The 16880-nt window shown below is 40.1% G+C and overlaps 1 protein-coding gene across 9 annotated transcripts in view; it reads right to left on the bottom strand.

Moving 5' to 3' along the window:
• NAV1 (neuron navigator 1) overlaps positions 1–16880 on the bottom strand; it is a 526544-nt gene that overhangs the window by 157034 nt on the left and 352630 nt on the right. For all 9 annotated transcript variants that reach the window (XM_056557725.1, XM_056557730.1, XM_056557732.1 and 6 more), the window contains one exon: positions 15279–15390. In XM_056557725.1, the coding sequence (XP_056413700.1) occupies positions 15279–15390 (112 nt within the window). The remainder of the gene's footprint in view (positions 1–15278; positions 15391–16880) is intronic.

Below are 16880 nucleotides of genomic sequence, written 5' to 3'. Positions count from 1 at the left end.
ATGATGAAGGGGTAATGATGAAGGGGTAGATGATGAAGGGGGGGATGATGAAGGGGGGATGATGAAGGGGGGATGATGAAGGGGGGATGATGAAGGGGGGATGATGAAGGGGGGGATGATGACAGGGTAATGATGAAGGGGGGGATGATGAAGGGGGGATGATGACATGGTAATGATGAAGGGGGGGATGATGACAGGGTAATGATGAAGGGGGGGATGATGACAGGGTAACGATGAAGGGGGGGATGATGACAGGTGATGATGATGAAGGGGGGATGATGACAGGGTGATATTGATGAGGGTGTTAATGACGGGGGTCTGGATGATGACAGGGGGGATAATGTATTTCCCACCCAAGGCTTATAGTTGAGTCAATAACTTTTCCTGGGTTTTTGGGGTGAAATTAGGGGCCTCGGCTTATATTCAGGTTGGCTTATACATTATATATGTATACATTAATCAATTTTTTCTGATTTTTTTTTCTTCTCATTTCAGATCCGTGTATGCAGAGGATTACTGCAGATTCAGAGGACTACTGTGGATGAACAGGATTTTTTTTCTCTTAATAAAATGGCCAATGAGGGCTGTGGGGGAGTGTTTTTCCAATGTGTTGTGTTTTTTTTAAATTGAATTTTCAGGCTTAGTAGTGGAAGCCGTCTTATTGAAGGAATCCATTACTAAGCCGGGGCTTAGCTTTAGTCCCAAAAACAGCTAGCGCTAACCCCCAATTATTACCCCGGTACCCACCGGCACAGGGGTGCCGGGAAGAGCCGGTACCAACAAGCCTGGAGCGTCATGAATAGCGCTCCTGGGCCTAGGCGGTAACAGGCTTGCTTTATTTAGGCTGCGAATGACCAGTAACAATGGTCCTCGCCCATCCTGGTAATGTCAGGCTGGTGCTGCTTGGTTGGTATCTTGCTGGGAATAAAAATACGGGGAACCCTATGTGGTTTTTTTTTTTGTACATAAATTAATTTTAAAAAATGCATAGGGTTCCCCGTATTTTTATTGGCGGTGGGTAACAGGGTAATAATTGAGGGTTAGCACTAGCTGTTTTTGGGGCTAACGCTAAGCCCCGGCTTAGCAATGGATTCAATCAATAAGACGGCTTCAACTACTAAGCCTGAAAATACAATTTAAAAAAAAAAAACACGACACATTGGAAACAAATATTTTATTTTAAAAAACACTTCCCCGCATCCCTCGTTAGTCATTTCATTAAAAGAAAAGAAAATCCAGTTAATCCGTAGTAGTCCTCCAAATCAGCTGTAATGCTCTGCATACATGGATCTGAAACGAGAAGAAAAAAAAATTTGGTTAGGACATTTTTGGCACTCTCCGCTGGGGAGAGCGCCCATATTGCAAAACTACAACTCCCTGCATGCCTAGACAGCCTTTTCCTGTCTGGGCATGCTGGGAGTTATAGTTTAGCAATATGGGCGCTCTACCCAACGGAGAGTGCCAAAAATGTCCTAACCTGTCTCGGAAGACACTGCCAGATATGTCTGTTCACATTTTACAAAATGTACAATGTGAACAGAGCCTCACACCCTTACCAGCCTGGCTCCCATCTGTAGCTCTGCCCCCTAATGACATCACTAGGGGACGGAGCTACACAGGCCCGGCAAGGACAGGGAGTGAGGGAGGTAAGCGGACCTCGGCTTCTGTATACACTATATACAGAAGTCCAGAAGAACAGCACATCCGCCCATATATCACTAGAATAGGGTGCATCATATGGTTCCTGGTCAGGGAATCCAACATCAATCCATCAGACAAGATCGCAGCACACAAAAAAGTCTCAATAAAGTGCAGTGTTTATTGCATCCTTGAGAAAGGCGGCATGAGGCCACAGAAACGTCGCACTTTTGTTTGCTGAGGATGCAATAAACAATGCACTTTATTGAGACTTTCTATATACAGCTATCTATAGATAGCTGTATATACTGTATACCACCCAAAGGGGCAATAGGAGCAGGGAGTCCTGTCAGTATAGTGCTGAGACTCGGCTCCTGTATAGTATACATGGGTACACTATGCACCTCTGTATACTATACGGCCGGGGGAGGCGAGTAGTGATGCTATACATCACTCCTCACCTCCTTACACTCTGTGGACTGGGCACTAAGCATCCGACACACAGAGAGAAAAAACACCAGAAAAACTGCCAAAACGCAGGAAAAGGTAGTTTTTCTGGCGTTTTTGCTGGCGTTTTTTTGAGGTGTAAAAAAACAAAAAAAAAAACAAGTGGAAACCTAGCCTTAAAATCATAACTCTTTTATACTTCCATCCACAGACTAGTATGAGGGCTTGTTTTTTGCGCGACCAGTTGTCCTTTGTAATGACATCACTCATTTTACCATAAGATGTACGGCGAAATTGAAAAAAATGCAAGTGGAGACAACAAATGGGTAACAGCCCTACTAAGCTAGGGGTGAGAGATAAGAGAAAGAACAGATTAAAATTGATTTAAATAAACTTAGGGTGAGGTCCTTCGCAGGGCCCTTGCTTCGGACTAAAATATAATATATAGATATACTATGAAAACTGTACTGAAGGTATATATAAAACAACACTGGATAATAATACCCCTATTAAATATAAATAGAACTGGACACAGAAATAGGAAAGTCTTTGCACTATATTAGGCGCTACAAGTGCTGCAAATATGGATATTTCCTCCGCAACTGGAGATGGATTGTGTATAGTCAATAGCTTGGCAGGGATGGCACCGTGCCGAAATAAGTTAGTTAGCAGTAGATAATATTTCGTTGCAGCGTTTGGCAGTGCTGGGGCCTGTTTGAAGCCCCCTCTACCCTGACTGCCCAGGGCTACAGTATGAGTAGCTTCAAACTCAGCGGGGATTGTACCTGATTGTACATAGTCTCCCGGCGTCTCCTGCTCTGGTCTGAGATCGAGCAGACCAGAGCAGGAGATAGCCGATAATACTGATCAGTGCTATGTCCTATACATAGCACTGAACAGTATTAGCAATCAAAGGATTGCTATAGATAAACCCCTATGGGGACATAAAAAGTGTAAAAAAAAAAAGTAAAAAAATGTAAAAATAAAAAAGTTTTAAAAGAAGTTAAAAATCCCCACCCCCAATAAAAATAAAAATTGTAAGTTTTTCCCATTTTGCCCCCAAAAAGCGTACTTTAAAAAAAAATAAACATATTTGGTATCGCCGCGTGCGTAAATGTACGAACTATCAAAATATAATGTTAATTACGGTGAACGGCGTAAACGTAAAACATTTTTAAAAAGTCACAAAATGATGCTTTTTTGTCACATTTTCTAAAAACAAAAATGAATAAAAAATAAAATAAAAGTTTTATATATGCAAATGTGGTATCGATAAAAAGTTCAGATGACAGCGCAAAAAAATGAGCCCTCATACCGCCCTATATACGGAAAAATGAAAAAGTTATCGGTAGTCAAAATAGGGCAATTTTTGATTACTGATTTTGTACAAAAAGATTTAGTTTTTTTTTAAAGCGGTAAAAAAATATAAAAGTATCTAGCCATTGTACAGTGTGAAAACAAAACCCTCCAAAATGTGCAAAATTGTGGTTTTCATTAAAATTTCCACCCTAAAAAAATATTTGCTTGGGTTCGCATTACATTTTATGGTAAAATGAGAGGTTTCATTACAAAGTACTGAATTGGTCATGCAAAAAACAAGCCCTTATATGGGTCTGTAGATGGAAATATGAAAGAGTTAAGAGTCTCTCCCCGGCCATAGACTTGCATTGAGGGGGCGGAGCGTGATGTCACACGGGGGCGGAGCTGTGACGTCACGATCACCGGCCCCGTCATCAGACCCGGAGGGGATGTTCGCTCCGGGGCCTGATGACAGCGGGGTGCTGCGTGCGAGATCGCGAGGGTCCCCAGCGATAAGTTGTCAGCACGGTAGTACCCTTTCAAGGTGAAAATGGGCTTGTCCTTAAGGGGTTAAATGCTGCATCTAAAGGGTTAATAGCGTGTGGCACCACGATCACTGCCATGCGCTATTAGCCCCGGGTCCCGGCTTCAGATACATGCCGGGACCGACCCGATATGACACGGGGTCACCGCGTGACCCCACATTATATCGCTGAAGCCGGGCAAGGACATAAATATAAGTTCTTGGTCTTTAAGGGGTTAATACATTTATTTTTATTTTTTTAAATCTTTTCTTTCTCTTATTTCTCAGCCCTAGCCTAGTTATCCATTTTTTGTCTCCACTTGCATTTTTTGGCACATTGGGTTTATCCTCGGCTTGGGCAATCACGTTTTATGCTGAGCTCCCCTTTATTTTTAACAAAATTTAAAAATACTATTTGTGTGGGGAAATTGAAAAGAAAACCGCAAATGTTGGAAGGTTTCGTTTTCACGCTGTACAATATACGGCAAAAATTACGTTTTCTTTATTCTGTGGCTCAATACAATTAAAATGATACCCATGATTACCGTATTTATCGGCGTATAACACGCACTTTTTAGGCAGAATTTTTTAGCCTACAGTCTGTGTGCGTGTTATACGCCGATACCCCCCCCAGGAAAGGCAGGGGGAGAGAGGCCGTCGCTGCCCGCTTCTCTCCCCCTGCCTTTCCTGGGGTCTAGAGCGCTGCTGTCGGCCCTTTTCACCCCCTGGTTATCGGCGCCGCTGCCCGTTCTGTCCCCCTGACTATCGGTGCCGGCGCCCATAGCCAGGGAGAGAGAAGCGGCGCCGACAGCCAGGGGGAGAGAAGGGGCAGCGGCACCCATTGCCGGCGCCGCTGCCCCGTTGCCTCCCCGGTGGCATAATTACCTGAGTCCGGTCCGCGCTGCTCCGCTGCTCCAGGCCTCCGTCGTGCGTCCCCGGCGTCATTGCTATGCGCTGAACGGCGCGGCGCATGACGTCAGAGCGCCGCGCCGTGCATAGCAACGACGCTGGGGACGCACGACGGAGGCCTGGAGCAGCGCGGACCGGACTCAGGTAATTATGCCACCGGGGATGGGGGGAGGCAACGGGGCAGCGGCGCCGGCAATGGGTGCCGCTGCCCCTTCTCTCCCCCTGGCTGTCGGCGCCGCTTCTCTCTCCCTGGCTATCGGCGCCGGCACCGATAGTCAGGGGGACAGAACGGGCAGCGGCGCCGATAACCAGGGGTTAAAAAGGGCCGACAGCAGCGCTCTAGACCCCAGGAAAGGCAGGGGGAGAGAAGCGGGCAGCGACGGCCTCTCTCCCCCTGCCTTTCCTGGGGGTATATCGGGGTATACACGCGCACACACGCACCCTCATTTTTTCATGGATATTTGGGTAAAAAACTTTTTTTACCCAAATATCCGTGGTAAAATGAGGGTGCGTGTTATAGGCCGGTGTGTGGTATACCCCGATAAATACGGTACATACTTTTCCATTATTGTACTGCTTTAAAAAAAAAAATCTCAAACTTTTTAACCAAATTAGTGCGTTTAAAATCCCTCTATTTTGACGACCTATAACTTTTTCATTTTTCCGTATAAGCGGCGGTATGAGGGCTCAATTTTTGTGCCGTGATCTGTACTCTTTTTGATACCCCATTTGCAAATATGAAACTTTTAATTTATTTATTTATTTTTTGGAAAATTATGTGACAAAAAAGCAGCAATTTTGCCCTTTTTTTTTTTTTTTTTTTTTTTTTTTTTTTTTTTTTTTTTAACGTTCACGCCGTTCACCGTACAGGATAATTAACAATATATTTTGATAGTTCAGACTTTTATGCACGCGGCAAAACCAAATATGTTCATTAATTATTTATGCTTTTTTGGGGGTAAAATGGGAAAAATGGATGATTTACATTTTTATTGGGGTAGGGGATTTTTCAAATTTTTTTTTTTAAACTTTAATAGTCCTCATAGGAAACAATTTATAGCAATCATTTGATTGCTAATACTCTTCAGTTCTATGCATAGGGCATAGCACTGATCAGCGATCTTCTGCTCTGGTCTGCTTGATCTCAGACCAAAGCAGAAGACCCCCGGAGACGGACGGAGGCAGGCGAGGGGACCTCCGTCCGCCATCATGGATGATTGGATCCCTACAATTGGATCCCATACAGTTCTGCAACTGCATCATTTGACTGGAATTCCGCTTTATGCAGTAATTCCGAGGTGTGAACATAGCCTTACAGGTGATTTTAAAGGGGTACTCGAGTGGGGACATTTTTTAAAATCTTAAGCCTTTCAAGTTCTTATCAGCTGCTTTATACTACAGAGAAAGTTGTGTAACTTGCATGGGTATTTCCTCCTACTCTGGACAGTTCCTTGTTGCAAACATGGAATCTAATTTTAATAAACAGAAGGAGTATATGACGAGTACCAAGAAGTCTACATTTGCACAGGACCACTCTGATTATGCTAATAATGGAAGTATACACTTGAAAAAAAGGAAAGAGAAAAACTTATGTCCATTTATAAAAAGATGCAACAAAATCGCAACACTCCCATGTTACTTTTTCCTTATCTGCATATGACTTAATATCCCATCCAATGATCTTGATTCTGATTCCTCAATAAGCCACTCCTCTGCACAGTTAAACAGGCACAGTTAAAAAAACAACACTGTTATAACATTATCCAATAACACAGATGAAAAAGAAAAAAACAACATCCAAAAAAGTAGAAAACAACATGACCAGAGAGCAGCACATGCAGAAACCCGGCACAAAATAATGTTTATTAGTCCAGGAACACCAATCGCAAGAAGTAACCTAAGATAACTTTACTGCTATCAATATGTAAGATACGATTGATCACATTAACCTGTTGTCTAAAGGGCTGAATTTTGTCCCTCAGGATCTGAATACATCTATTCATTTGAAATGGTCCTTTGATGAACAGTTTGCCACTTTAAAACTTCTAGATCTTCATCAATGTGATAGCGGTATTGACACAGTGGTTCACCATCAAGCATTCACACATAAGATAAATATTTTTATCCTATCAACTTTAGATTTTTAAGTATGGATGCTTTTCAGCATCTGAATGAGAGGGGCTTATTTTCTTTGGAATGTGACATTAGCAATGACGGGGCAGGCTGATACAATATGACATCTAAAGACTACATTGCGTTTTTGCTAATTTAATCAAATTATAGTAATAAAGTTCATGCTTCAGATACTGGTGGCTTAGTTGTCATACTGGATTGCGAACTCAATAGATGTGAGTTTTGCAAATTAATGGATGATAAGAACACCTATTTAAATTTCCAGGGGGATCCTACTAATGTTATACACTGTAAATCCTTGTCAATTCTAGAAGAAGGGGCATCGTTTGGTATTTTTTACAATAATTTGGAATATTTTCTTTATGCCACCCAACCAGTATGTCCAATTTTTCATTGTTTGAAAGTCATGTTTATATTGTATTTCTTGCGTATCCTGTAAACTACTATATAAAATATAAATATATGGGGTATGTGTAGCTCATTCAGGTAAGCTATCCTGAGGTTAACTGAATTGGTCTAAATCCCAGAAAGACCTAGTAACATGGAAAATATATAATAGATATTATATGACCAGTCTTCAAAGGATAGTAGAGAAAAGAAACAAGATAGAGAGAGATAGAAAGAGATACAAGAAAAAAAAGAAGAAAAAAGAAGAAAGAAGGGAAAAAAAGACAAGAAAAATTGAAAAAATAGCTTACTCGGAGGTGCTGTCACATGTTAATAATTCATCTATTTTATGTTGGTAGGAATTGACTGTAGAGGTAACTGTTTCGGTTCTCTTCTGAAATTTGGTTTGCTTGCAGTTCGTGCATCTTCCACATCTGAAGAAGCCTTGGAGTGACAACCAGGTCTGGGATATCTCTTTTTTTCTTGTCTAAAATAGGTTGTTTTGTGGTTGGTGCAATTTTTAGACCTAAGTTTGGTGCCTTGGTGTAAATTATTTTTGCTTTTTCTGTCAAGATAGTAGCTAGTATTTTGTCTTGTCTCAGCAGTGGCCAGTATTTATTTATAATGCGTTCAATCTTTTTGTATTGATTATTATAAGGTAGAATCATTTTCATTGGTTGTGTTTCTTCCTCCTTAATTATGATTTCTTTTTCTTCGAAGTAAGTTCTCCTGTCTTGTTTCCGAATTTTTTCTAGGGCTGCTGAAATCGCTTTTTCTGGATAGTTCTTCTGTTTGAAATCTTTTGTCAAGGCCATGGCTTCTTCTTCGAACGTTTCTTCATTGGTACAGTTACGTTTCAGTCTTCTGAATTGACCTTCGGGTACATTAATCAACCATCTTGGTAAGTGACAGCTCTCAAACAGGATGTATGACATTTTTGCAGTCGGTTTCTTATAGGTTCTGCATTCCAATTTGTTTCTGTTGACAGATATTTTTAAATCTAAAAATTCCTTGTAAGATGTACTAATAACAGGGGTAAAAATGAGGTTAGAATAATTAAAATTGATGTGTGTTAAAAAGTTTTGAAGGTCTTCACTGGAGCCTCTCCATACCATTAAAATGTCATCTATATATCTCTTCCAGAGGACCAGATCTGCGCCCAGGAATGGGGATAGGAATGTGGACTCCCATTCTCCCATAAATAGTTTCGCATAACTTGGCGCAAATCTGGTCCCCATCGCGGTCCCGACCTTCTGGCGATAAAATTGATTATTAAAGTAAAAATATTTGTGGGTTAAAAAGAACATAATACTCTCCGTTAAAAAGCTGATTTGTAGTGGTGACATATCTTGATAAAATGTTAAAAACAACCTGTGTGCCTTGTTCATGGTTTATACATGTATATAATGAACTCACATCTAAGGTCACCAGGGTCCATCCTTCTTCCCATTGTAAATTCTCCACCAGTTTTATCGTGTCGGTTGTGTCTTTTAAATATGATGCTATATTTCTCACATATGGCTGAAGAAATTGGTCCACATACTGTGATAAGTTTGAAGTGAGGGATTGGATGCCGGATACAATAGGTCTTCCAGGTGGTTCTAGAGGATTTTTATGTACCTTGGGTAAGCAGTAAAATAGTGGAAGACGTTTTCCCGTGTTTAGTATAAAATCAAACTCGTTTTTGGTTAGAATCCTCTCTTTCAGTGCCTCTGTGCATAACTCCTTCAATTCCGTGGCATATTGTGATGTGGGGTCTTTAGGTAGACGTTCGTATGTATCTTGGTCCTCCAACTGTCTGTGACATTCTTTCACATACTTTTCTGTGTCCCAAATGACAATTGCTCCTCCTTTATCAGTCGGGCGAATTGTTATTTTGTTGTACTCTTGTAGTTGTTTTATGGCTGTTATTTCTTTTCTGGTTAGGTTGTTCCGTGTTTTAGTAGATGTGTCAATTTTTCTCACTTCATTTTCTACTGCTATCCTGAAGGCGTCCATTTCACTGCTGACTTCCTGTATAGGATAAAAGGTGGACTTCTTTTTTAGATTGGAGTGTAAGTAGTGGCTTTCCATTAGTGGCTTTTTTTCTTCTATTGGGTTTCTTAAAAAAATATTTCTTCAAGCTCAAGTTTCTAATGAATTTTTCTATCCCAATGTAGGTGTCAAACTTGCTGGCTTTTTTGGATGGGGCAAATTTTAGCGCTTTGTTCAGAAGCTTTTCTTGGTCTGTGGTGAGTGTTACATCACTTAGATTAATTATAGCTGATTCTGACGGTTGCTGTTCAATCCCGTCCTTTTCTTCCGGATTGGTGTCTCCTCCAAATCTATGAGCTCGTTTTCTATGTCTAATTCTCTTTTTCTTTGGTTTCTTTGGCTCCCGTTCTGTATTGGTGTCAACTGTGAGCTTGTTGTGTGTGTTCTGTCTTGGTGTCTTCTTTGAGGGCTTAGTATGTGTAGTTTTTCTTGGTGTATTTTCTGGGGATCTTCTCTTAGTGATTGATGGACCTGGGCCGCTATTGTTATTTCATTCTTTTTCCTCTCCTGGTTTGGTATCATCGATGTTTCTGCCTGTTGGGGTGGGATTGGTTGTTTCAGTAGCGGTTCTTGTCTCTTCTGTGTTTCTGGTGGTCTTTTCTGTGGATGGTTCTTTGGTTTGTAATGGTAGTAGTGGTTCCTCTGAATTTGCTTCTGGTGTTCCTGGTATGAATTGGCTGGGTATCCGTTGTGATGGGTACCCATCCCTAAAAAAATGGTTTGGATTCTGTGTTTGAGGGGTGTGTAGTAAGGGCGCATACCTGTTGTTCGTAGGGATCCTGTAATGGGTGTTATATTGGATCTGTTCCCTTGTGTTATAGGTTGTTCTTGCTGGGATTGGGTATTCCTTAGTGCTTAGTGTCCTGAAGTGACCCCCTAGTGTACTTGGTTGTGTCCTGGAGTAATTCCCTTGTGTACTTGGTTGTATCCTGGAGTAATTCCCTTGTCTTCTGATTATTTTTCCAGATTTTTTCTGTATAATTTCTTGTTCCAGGTTATTAAGAACGTGAATGATAGCAGATTGATACTTGCAGAATTCTTCATTTTTCTCAAATTTCTCCAATTCTTTTTTAATTTCGATGAGTTCTTTCTGTAATTCCTCCACTACTCTTTTTCTTCTACTAATGATGACTTTCACTAGTTGCACTGATTGATCTTTGAAAAAATTGTTCCACTCATTTTCAAATGCTTCATCATAAATATCTTTGGCTAGTTGTTTATAAATAGTCAGTCGTTTGGGTGTGATATTTAATTCTAGATAATGGTTGAGGGATTTAATTTCCCATTGATTGATTGATCCCTTTTTAATAAGTTTTCCAATTTTCTGAACAATTGAGATTTTCTTGTGTGTTGCACTGTTTCTCTTTGGGAGGTGCCGATCCTACCACACTTGTCAAAGTCGTCGCGCTACATTGTTCCATGGTCACCTCTCTGTAGTTAAACATCGGACCCCCTGCTGTGGTCATTTAATTTCACCCGGAGGACTAAACCCAACTTGCCTAAGAGACTTAAGAACTTTTCCATCTGTAGAGCAGTTTTTCCACCCCAACAGTGGGCTGTAAATTTGGGTACTCCAGCGCCTGCAAGTGCACTGCAGGTGCTGATACCATCTCCCACTGCCCTATATCTCATTTCTATTACTAAGGGTGTCAAAGAGCTGTCTGTGTGATACTGTTTTAAATTTGTTTTATAACTATTTATATACGGGAAGTGCAAGGATCCTGCATTTCCATTAAATTGTTACTTTATATTTTATCAATAAATTTTGTTATACCTTGGACATAGACATTGATTGATTCCTCTTGCTAACAGACACATCCATCACACCATTAGTCTATACAGTGTATCCAGTTTCTGTATACTTAGTTACATTCTGAGCCCATTACAGTTATAACAGCACACATATCATATATTCCCACACATCTATACAGTGTATCCAGTTCTGTGTTACTGAGTTACACTCTGATCCCAATTAGACCCACACCACATAATTAACCACACACACAATACTACAATAAACTCCCTGCACATTCATTCTTATCTCTGCTGTTCACACTATAACTACACATACATCTATTTCTAGTATATCTAGTCCTTGAGAAGAAGCCAAACCACAGTTTTTCATATCCAAAGATTATCCTGAGTGTTAAGAGGATACCACTCCTTGGCTAAATTCTCGGTCAGATTTGTTGTGGTAGATAGAGTACCTCCATATTGTAATTGTCTTTTATCTGTGGGGAGTGCTGGGGGCTATGGGGTTCGGACCCAGGTTTCTTTCTTATATTAAACTCCTTTATCGTTGCCTGACTGCCCGTTTTCGGGTTAATGGACGGCTTTCCCCATCATTTGAGTTGAGGAGAGGTACGCGGCAGGGGTGCCCCCTGTCGCCTTTACTCTTTGCATTAGCTATAGAGCCGCTGGCTTGTCTCCTGCAATCCTCACCTGATATAATTGGATTCCGTTATGGCTCCATGGACGAGAGAGTAGCGCTCTACCCAGACGATATGTTGTTATTTTTGGGTGATACCGCTAGGTCTCTGACCCCTGCTATGTCTATTATTACCGAGTTTGGTACCTACTCTGGCCTGCTCATTAATTGGGACAAGTCGGTACTGATGCCCCTGGATCCTTTGCCTAGTATTCCTCAGATAGCCCTCTCTAATATCCAGGTGGTAAAGGAATTTAAATACTTAGGTATTAACATCACACCCTTTTTACATGATTTTATACCCCGTAATCTGACACCCCTGTTGGACAAGAGTTCTCAGAAGGTAGCTGTCTGGTGTAAATTGCCGATCTCAGTGGTAGGCCGGACTAATCTAACAAAAATGGTGCTGATGTTATTATATGTGCTGCAGAACTCACCAGTGTGGATAGCCATGACTTACTTTCATAGGATACAGCGGCTTTTCAGACATTTCAAAGGGGAAAAACTTCAGGTGGGCTGGCGTTACCTAATCCCTGGCTGTATTTTGAGACGGGAGAATGAACGGAAGAAATAGTGCATGCACTATTTCTCCCGTTACTATCTTCCGTCACAAAATAACGTCCGTTATTAATAACGGACTATAAAGGATTATAACGGATAATGTAAAAATCCCATAGACTATATGGGATTTTCTAACGGACGTTTAATGGACGATTTTCAGGATTTTCAGAACGGAACATCAAACGGATCTTTAAAACAGATGAATTTTATAGTGCGAAAGCAGCCTAAGCACAGAAAAATAGGAATAGAACAACCACCTAAATGGATATATAAAAATGGCCTAAAGAATTTCAGTATATATATATATATATATAGAATAAATTGTCCATATAAGAAAGTTCAACGATATGATATAACGGTGAATTGCAGTGTAATAAGTTCAGGGAGCGGTAGTTAGCAATGTGCTGAGTATATTAGATAGTACCTGTTTTATATGTCCTTTTATTTGTCTGCTCATATATGTTTTTATATGTATTTTTATATATATATGTATTCTCGTGTGCATTGGTGTTTATCTATGTGCATTTATTCATGCATATTTATATGATTAGTATTGTATGTCTATCCATGCATATCTGCACATATCTATTCATAATTGTGTCGATGTATATTTTATTTATCATACAGCTATGATTAATGGTATTTTAGTAATACTCATATATATTTATTTTTATTTAGAATGTAGTAATCTCTTTCTCTACTATATTGGTTATACAAACAGTATTTTGGTATAGATTTCTATTCACTTTTTTCTTTTATTTCTTCGCTCTTCCTTTTTTTCTTATTCTGCTTCTCAAGTCCAATATTTCTATTTATATAAAGACAACTCATATGAGGAATACTTTTCCATGTTTTACCTGCATTTTAATCTCCTCCTTTTTTATGACATCACTATTTTTTACCTTAAATAAACCAGAATCTTGGGACAATATGTTGATACACATTTTATGGCTACTGAGGAATGAGACAGTCGTCTTCAAACGCGTATAGCCTTGCATTTTAACCAACTATTTATAACAACCACCTGTATATGATTTTGATAGCCCGCTTTTGGTCTGGGCAGCGCTGCAGTACCCCATTAATTGGACCACTGCTGATCGCGCGCGCGATCCCCTTTCCATTAAAACACAAGGACGCCAGGGATTGCAGTTCTTCTACCATCTTACTACAGCTACCTTAATCGGACGGACGCTCTCTGTGCCAGCCGGCACATTGCCGAGAACATCCACTTCACCGAGACTGCACATCTATACGGAGGCCGAACGCCACTCCATGACAGCGCCGATACCTGCAATCAATGAGGCTGCCACTCTCGATGATGCCGGCCGTATACTGTCAGTAAGTGAACTACATCCCGACTCACAGGTACTATCGAATATACTCAGCACATTGCTAACTACCGCCCCCTGAACTTATTACACTGCAATTCACCGTTATATCATATCATTGCACTTTCTTATATGGACAATTTTTTCTATATATATATACATATATATATATATATATATATATATATATATATATATGGAAATTTTTTAGGACATCTTTATCCATTTAGGTGGCTGTTCTACTCTTATTTTTCTGTGCTAACATCTGGTGCAAGGGCCCTGCCCAGATGCGAGGTGTGATATTTATTAAATATTTATTATTAAATATTAAATATTGTTCATATTATTCTTAAACTTGATTCAGGTTTTCTATGTGTCACATATTGAGTAAGCAATTTTTTAAATTTTTCTTGTCTTTTTTCCCTTCTTTCTTCTTTTTTCCTTTTCTTTTATCTCTTTCTATCTCTCTATCTTTAGAAAGGGAGGAGAAAAAGGGAACAAAAGACCAGCGCACCCTGTGCCGTTACCTCGTGGGGACAAGAGAAAAAATGGGGGTGGGAAGTTGCTCACCTTATTACTGCGAGCGCGACACCGTTGTGGGCTTGGTATTGAAATAGTGCGATCCGCGGCAGCCTGTATCCTTCCGTTTCTCGAGATAGTCGAGGCGGTTTTGTCAAGATGCGCGTTCTGTGCCCATGGCAGAGGTCACAGAATAGAAAATCAGATACTCATCTGGCGCTCGCAGGATCCGTCCAGGTGGTCAATAAGGTGAAAGACTACAGGTGTGGTAAAGAGTTCAGTCTTTATTTCTTCATAAAGGACAGAGGGGCGATCCCTCGAAACGCATTGTCTGTCCTTTATGAAGAAATAAAGACTGAACTCTTTACCACACCTGTAGTCTTTCACCTTATTGACCACCTGGACGGATCCTGCAAACGCCAGATGAGTATCTGATTTTCTATTCTGTGACCTCTGCCATGAAAACAGAACGCGTATCTCTCTATCTTGTTTATTTTCTCTACTATCCTTTCAGGACTAGTCATATAATATCTATTATATACGTATTTTATAATATAAACTACAATATGTTGGCTCAACCATTAGAAAACTCAAACAGACAATCTATGAGCTTATTACATGTGCTAGGGTCTTGAGAACTGTTTAGGCCCGTGCAACATAAGGGTTTGTCCAAGCATTTTAGGAAATCACTTGGAGTATTGTCTCCATGTAACAAGTAATCCTCATTGAGTATGTGTCCAATGCAACACAGGGAGGTTACTGGAGATGTAAACGCCTAACCAGAGAGGCTTCTGGATTATTACTCTGGACATCACTATGCCGCAGGAAAAAATTAGCTTTTTGTAGTTATTTATTGTTGATAAAAACATTTCAGACTGGTGTATCTCTTAATATTATTTTATTTTCTGGATCTTAATATTTATGTTCACAAAAGGCTGTACTATATTGCTGTATTTTACAGATTGTTTAAAAAGTTTTTGACAATTTTTTGGGACATGGACAAAGTTTTAGACATGGACAAATATGGAAATTATAAAAATATTTGCCTAACATAAATGTAAATTTGACTTACCCCTGGGTGCAGGATCGTGTGGATTAAGAGCACCTTGAATAACAGCTTGTGCTTCTGAGTTTTTCGATTTAAGTAAATCAATAGTATCTTTCAGTTCCGAAAGCTCAGAGTCCTAGTTTTGAGAAGTAACAATCATTATCTCATAAGCAGACATATACTAAGACTTATACATTCAGAAATCTAAAAATCAGTCTAGCATGTGAATTAAAACACATTCCAACTGCCACTATGACTTAACAAACAAAAAAGAAAGAAGCTTACAGGGGTACTCCGGTGGAAAAAAAAAATTTCAAATCAACTGGTGCCAGAAAGATAAATAGATTTGTAAATGACTTCTATTAAAATAAAATCTTAATTCTTACAGTACTTATCAGCTGCTGTATGCTCCAGAGGAAGTTGAGTAGTTCTTTTCAGTCTGACAACAGTGCTCTCTGCTGACACCTCTGTCAATATCAGGAACTCTCAGGAGCAGGAGAGGTTTGCTATGGGTATTTGCTCCTACTCTGGACAGTTCCTGACATGGACAGAGGTGTCAACAGAGGGCACTCTGGAGTATTCAGCAGCACATAAGTACTGGAAGGATTAAGATTTTTTTAATAGAAGAAATTTACAAATCTATTTAACTTTCTGGAATACCCCTTTAAGTTTGCCTTGTTTATTTCCATGTATGTAATGCTTGTAGATGGATATAATTAATGATATACAGTTTCATATTTTATTACAATAAGGGAAAATAATGCTGAAATTTAGGAAAAATTTTACTGACAAATTATAAGTAAAAATTCACTGTAAACATGTTTATGTTATGTGGTCTTGACATCACAATGTGGAAATAGTGCCATGAAGTTAATGATGAATGGATAAGTGTAACGGATGAACAAAGAAGAAGACATCCATTTAGTTCAGCTGAACATAATCATACAATTGTGTACAATCAGTATCACTTTCAGAAAAGAGAATTTATCTTTCAAATTGCATGACACTTGAGATATTTCACTTTAGCTAGAGCAGCAATATTGTGAGTGAGAAACAGATAAAGAAATATTTTAGGTATGTTCTAAAAGATCAACAATCTATCCCATCCTTCTCACTCTCCACTTTCTTGCTATAAGTTAAAGGGATGTTGCCATCTGTATTTTTCAGCTCAGAGCTGAGCCTCTTCTCTCTTTCAGCAGGTTGGGCTCTTGCACGGTATTTAACACTTACTAAGGATGCACTGAAATTTAGTCCAAAAATGCCCCTTTCGGCATTTTCGGCTGATGGAATTCCGGGCCGAAAATTTTTGGGGGAAGTTGCCTAACCCCTAAATGACAGCGCGTACAGGTATGCCCTGGGCGCCAGGGACTTACCGCACCAGGACGTGCCTGTATGCCCTGAGTCCCGAGCCCCACTGATGCTGCGCTCGCATTTTAGACTGCGGGTCCCGGCTGCTTTCATCAGCCAGGGACCCATTGGTAGTGCCGGACATCAGCTATATTGTGTCATGATAGGAAGGATATTGATAACCCTTCAGAGTAGAGATGGTTCCAACTGGTTAATAAACTGGACGTTACTGTTCGAGCGATTGCAAATGGCCATGCTACTGCGTAGTCTAGATGTGAA

This window comes from Hyla sarda, chromosome 2 (assembly GCF_029499605.1).
Source record: "Hyla sarda isolate aHylSar1 chromosome 2, aHylSar1.hap1, whole genome shotgun sequence".
NCBI classification, from domain to species: domain Eukaryota; kingdom Metazoa; phylum Chordata; class Amphibia; order Anura; family Hylidae; genus Hyla; species Hyla sarda.
Note: the sequence above shows the minus strand (reverse complement) of the source record. Positions and strands in the feature narration are given on the sequence as shown.